Genomic DNA, 6,000 nt, shown 5'->3' on the forward strand with positions numbered 1-6,000 from the left:
ACAACCATAGGCTGTCCCATCAATTTTGTTTTTCATGTGATTTATCCAAGAATGGAAATGAATCTACATAAGTTTTTGAAATAAAAATTTTAAAAGGTGTGACTTTTGGTTGTTTTATTAAAAGAAAACTTACAAATATAAACTAGGTTATTCATTATGTATCAAAAAAGTATCTAATTTGAATATGAGCACTACATATGTTGCTACATAGAAAAAGAAGTGTGTCTCAATCCAAATGGGCATAGTGATTACTAATTCAAGCAGCAGAACAGGCTTGGGTGCACCTGTCACCCCACCTGGCAGAATTATTGCAGGCTTCTGTCAACATTACAACACTTTTTAAAAAGTCTTTAAAAATCAGCGCGTCTTTAGTATCAGTGAAATTAACTTGGAAACAATTAGATCCTTTAAAGCATCTGGCAGTTCTGCTACACGACCATTAATTTGGAATCACTTATAAGCAAATTCTAAGAGAGAAAAGAATCTCCGGACTTCCAACCATCATCTGAATTCCCAACGAACTTAGCTAGGAACAGCAGAAAAGGGGAAAAGTTCAGCTTTGATGATCATAAGGTACATTTACTGAAACCTTATTCTTTACGTATTTTTAAGCACTTTATATGTTTAAACTCACTGTGTTGCTACAACTACTCTGTGAGGAAGGTCTTAGTATCACCCCCATTTTACAGATGAGGAAACTGATAATTAACTTACCCAAGGTCACACAGCTAATAGGTTGTAGAATTAGGAAGTGAACCTTAGCAGCCCGTTTCCTGAATTAACACTTTCAGTTGCATACTAAACTGAACTTATCAGGAGTTTTGCAATCAGAAAACTCTAGGGGAGAAAAGCTATATTAATTTCAGTATTCTCAGAAGTGGTAGATTTTTCAATTAGTCTTGTTTTAATTTTGAATTGTCTATATGGTGGTGGTGGTGAAACATAAAATAGTCAGTGTTTACAAGTCCCTGAAAGATGGCTCTGGATCCACCCATCATACAGATTTTGGTCCTTCGTGATTTGGCAGTAGCACAATCTATCGTACAAAAAATCTCATCTTTTTCTTATTCTCTTTCCTGTTAGTTGCAGAGGATCAGCCCACTGAGCTTGCAGAGATGCAAGAACGTTACTTTGGCCTCTATCTGGAATGTTCTTTCCCCAGATATTTACATGGCATCCTCCCTCACTTCCTTAAAGCTCTGTTTGAATGTCCCTTCCTTGGAGAAGCTTCCCTGGCCACACTTTTTAACAGTGGCCCGTCATTTCTTTATCCTCTTACTCTCCTTTATATTTCCCTTCTTGGCACTAATAACTACCTGACTTTATTTATTCATTCATTCATTTGTTCATTCATTCTTTCATTATTTGCTTCTCCACTAGAATGTAAACTCTATGCCATCTACTATCACCCCAGTGCCTGTCACATGGTAGGTGCTTAATAAATTTTTGTTGAGTCACTCAATCAATTAATTAAGTTAACTGATTACCATGTTGTAAATGGTGCATTCTCACTTTTTCAGAGAAAGAGAGGAGATGCTTGTTAAGGGTCAGGACTGTTTGGTAGAAAGAATTTAGTATCATGGGACCCAGGTTCTAGTCCTAGTTCTGTCACTAATTTGAAGTCATTTAATCTCAATCTCTTGGAACTTCAGCTGCTTGTCTTTCAAAAAGGAATAAACAGGGGCCAGCCTGGTGGCGTAGTGGTTAAGTCCATGAGCTCTACTTTGGTGGCAGCCCAGGGTTTGCAGGTTCAGATCCTGGGTGCCAACCTATATGCCACTCAGCAAGCCATGCTGTGGTGGCATCCTACATACAAAATAGAGGGAGAATGAGGCTGGCCCTGTGGCCGAGTGGTTGAGTTTGTGCACTCTGCTTTGGCAGCCCAGGGTTTCACTAGTTCAAATCCTTGGTTCGGACATGGCACCACTCATCAAGCCATGCTGAGGTGGCATCCCACATGCCACAACTGGAAGGACCCACAATTAAAAATACACAACTATGTATCGGGGAGCTTTGGGGAGAAAAAGGAAAAATAAAATCTTTAAAAAAAAAATAGAGGAAGATTGGCACAGATGTTAGCTCAGCAACAATCTTCCTCACCTAAAAAAAAAAAAAAGGAATAAACAAAAACTACTTAGGTATTGGAGTGACTGTGGCCATGTGAGAAAATCAGATTAGGGGTGGGAGAATGCTATACACTTATGATATTCTAAGTGTATGTTTATAATATATTTTACATATTTATATGTACAGGCATGCCTCAGAGATATTGCTGGTTTGATTCCAGACCACTGCAATAAAACACCACAATAAAAGACATATCATGATAAAGCATCACAAGAATTTTCTGGTTTCCCAGTGCATATAAAAGTTATGATTACACTATCCTGCAGTCTATTAAGTGTGCAATAGCATTGCGTCTAAAAAAATGTACATACCTTGATGAAAAAATACATTTTTGCTAAAAATGCTGACTATGCTCTGGAACTTCAGGGAGTCATAATCTTTTTGCTGGCGGAAGGTCTTGTCTTCATGTTGATGGCTGCTGACTGATCAGGGTGGTGATGGCTATGCCAATTTCTTTTTTTTCTTTTTAACAGCCATTTATTTTATTTTATTTTATTTCTTAAAGATGGGCACCTGAGCTAACATCTGTTGCCAATCTTCTCTTTTTCTTCTTCTCCCCAAAGGCCCCCAGTACATAGGTGTATATTCTAGTTATAGGTCCTTCTGGTTCTGCTATGTGGGACGCCGCCTCAGCATGGCCTGGTGAGTGGTGCTAGGTCTGTGCCCAGGATCCGGGCTGGGGAAACCCTGGGCGGCTGAAGTGCATGAACTTAACCACTCAGCCATGGGGCTGGGCCCTGACAATTTCTTAAAATAAAACAATGAAGTTTGCCACATCGATTGACTCTTCCTTTCACAAATGATTTCTCTATAGCATGGGATGCTGTTTGATAGCGTTTTACTCACAGTAGAACTGGCAAAATTGGAGACCCTGCTGCTGCTTTGTCAACTAAGTTTCTGTCATATGCTAAATCCTTTGTTGTCATTTCAGTAACCTTCACAGTTTCTTTGCCAGGAGTAGACTCCATCTCAAGAAATCACTTTCTTTGCTCATCCATAAGAAGCTACTCCTCTTCCATTAAAGTTTTCTCATGAGATGGCAGCAATTCAGTCACATCTTCAGGCTCCACTTCTAATTCTAGTTCTCTTGCTATTTCCAACACATCTGCATTGACTTCCTCCACTGAAGTCTTGAACTCCTCAAAGTCATCGTGAGAGTTGGGACCAACTTCTTCCAAATTCCTGCTAATGCTGATATTTTGACCTCTTCCCATGAATCGCAAATGTTCTTAATGCCATCTAGAGTGGTGAATTATTTCCAGCAGCTTTTCAATTTCAGTTCCCCAAATCCATCAGAGGAATCACTATCTATGGCAGCCATAGCCTTACAAAATTTATTTCTTAAATAATAAGACCTAAAAGTCAAAATTACTCCTTGAAACATGGGCTGCAGAATCGATATTGTGTTAGCAGACATGAAAAAAACATTAATCTCATTGTATACCTCCATCGGAGCTCTTGGGTGAGCAGGTGCATTGTCAGTGAGCAGTAATATTTTGAAAGAAATCTTTTTTTTCTGAGAAGGAGGTCTCAACAGTGGGCTTAAAATATTAAGTAAACCATGTTGTAAAAAGATGTGCTATCATCCAGGTTTTGTTCTTCCATTTATAGAGCATAGGCACAGTAGTTTTCACATAATTCTTAAGGGCCCTACACTTTTCAGAATGGTAAATGAGCACAGACTTACTCACCAGCTGCATTAGCCCCTAACAAGAGTGTCAGCCCGTTCTTTGAAGCCATTGACTTCTCCTCTCTAGCTATGAAAGTCCTAGATGGCATCTTCTTCCAGTATAAGGCTGTTTCATCTACATTGAAAATCTGTTGTTTAGTGCAACCCCCTTCATTAACTACCTTAGCTGGATCTTCTGGAGAACTTGCTGCAGCTTTGACATCAGCACTTGCTGCTTCTCCTTGCACTTTTATGTTATGAAGATGGCTTCTTTCCTTAAACCTCATGAACCAACTTCTGCTAGCTTCAGAGTTTTTTTTCTGTGGCTTCCTTGCCTCTCTCAGACTTCACAGAATTGAAGAGATTTAGGGCCTTGCTCTGGATTAGGCTTTGGTTTAAGGGAATGTTGTGACTGGTTTGATCTTCTATGCAGACCACTAAAACTTTCTCCATATCAGCAATAATGCTGTTTTGCTTTCTTATCATTTGTGTGTTCACTGGTGTAGCACATTTAACTTCCTTCAAGAACTCTTCCTTTGCATTCACAACCTGGCTAACTGTTTGGTGCAAGAGGCCTAGCTTTTGGCCTATCTCAGCTTTCAACACACCTTCCTCACTAACCTTGATCATTTCTAGCTTTTGACTTAAAGTGAGAGATGTGTGACTCTTTCTTTCACTTGGACATTTAGAGGCCATTATAGAGTTATTAACTGGGTTACTGTCAATATTGTTGTGTCTCAGGGAACAGGGATGCCTAAGAAGAGGGAGAGAGATGGGAATGGCCGGTTGGTGGAGCAGTCAGAACACGCGACATTTATCAATCAAGTCGCCATCTTACATCTGCGCAGTTCATGGCGCTCCAAAACAATTACAATAATAACATCAAAGATCACTGATCACAGATCACCATAATACAATAATAACGAAAAAGGTTGAAATATTGCAAGAAATACCAAAATGTGACACAGAGACACGAAGTGAGCAAATGCCATTGGAAAAATGGTACCGACAGACTTGCTTAATGCAGGATTGCCACAAACATTCAAACTGTAAAAAAATGCAGTATCTGGGAAGCACAATAAAGTGAGGTATGCCTGTATACATTTATGGCAAACGGAAAAAAATTGAAGTGGTAAAGAAGAGTCCTTAATACAAGTCCTGCTTCTGTCTCTCTCTAGTGGTGCGACCTTTGGCGTATCACGTGCCCTGCTGGATTTATCCTTATATATGAAATGAGTAGGTTCCTTTAGATACTCTAGATCCTTTTCAGTACTAAAATGTTATTTCTAGATATGAGATCAATATTTTTAAGACGCAGTTTAAAATACACAGTATTTCAATAATAATACTAAAATTTGTGAAGAATTAGCTCATAAATTTGGAAGTAATGACAACAATAGTTTTTCAAATCACAGTACTAGAACTGATCTCCAAGTAATCCTGCTTTACTGTGTACAGTACACACAAAACTATGCCCCAAATGGAAATAAGCAATAAATGCCAAGAAAGTTTATTATCTTGAGGTTATTTTGTACTTTTTTTGAAGAGGAATTTGAATAACTTATGTAAATTTTTATAAATAACAGTTCCATAAAGCTGTCATGTTGTTCGCCACTCATCAAATCAAAATGCATCCATGACTTTCTCATTCAGAGATGAGACTATCCACTTGGTGTTTTCAAAAGTACAGAGTTATTTTCAAATTAACACAGTCTGTTGAATTTACTTTTTTGCTCATCACAACTAAGATGTATTCAAAAATGAAGATGGGTTCTTTTACTTACGTTTGCTCCTGTCCCCAACTTTTCCCCAGGAAGATTAAAAAACAAAGTATGCCCCAAAGGCCCATGGCTGGAGGTAGCAGTAAACCATGGATGTAACCTTCTTGAAGTTATTCTCTTCTTAAATAAACTGAGCTTGAAGGATTTGGGTAAGTTAGTTTACTGGTTAATTATTAATGTCAGAGAGAGGGACTTCTAAATAGGAAAGCTAAGTAGGCACTGAAACACCCTTTAATGCCCAGGTATAAAGAGAGGAGATATTTTATAGGGACTTACACCTAAAGAATTTATTTTGATTAATACAAATAAAGGGATTCTAACATCAGAGTCTGGCACTATGACGAATGGCTCAAAGCTAAACTAGTAAGTTGCATTGCCTTTGGCCATCCCTCTCTTGACCAGGCAATTGCTCTGATGTTGTAT

At 38.5% G+C, this 6,000-nt stretch overlaps 1 protein-coding gene across 3 annotated transcripts in view; it reads right to left on the reverse strand.

Moving 5' to 3' along the window:
- The window catches only part of C5 (complement C5), a 90,334-nt gene extending 84,653 nt beyond the window's left edge, over positions 1-5,681 (reverse strand). For all 3 annotated transcript variants that reach the window (XM_046646774.1, XM_046646757.1, XM_046646765.1), the window contains exon 1: positions 5,581-5,681. In XM_046646774.1, the coding sequence (XP_046502730.1) occupies positions 5,581-5,645 (65 nt within the window). In that variant the 5' untranslated portion in view covers positions 5,646-5,681. The remainder of the gene's footprint in view (positions 1-5,580) is intronic.
- Between the last annotated feature and the right edge of the window lie 319 nt (positions 5,682-6,000).

This window comes from Equus quagga, chromosome 1, assembly GCF_021613505.1.
Source record: "Equus quagga isolate Etosha38 chromosome 1, UCLA_HA_Equagga_1.0, whole genome shotgun sequence".
NCBI classification, from domain to species: Eukaryota; Metazoa; Chordata; class Mammalia; order Perissodactyla; family Equidae; genus Equus; species Equus quagga.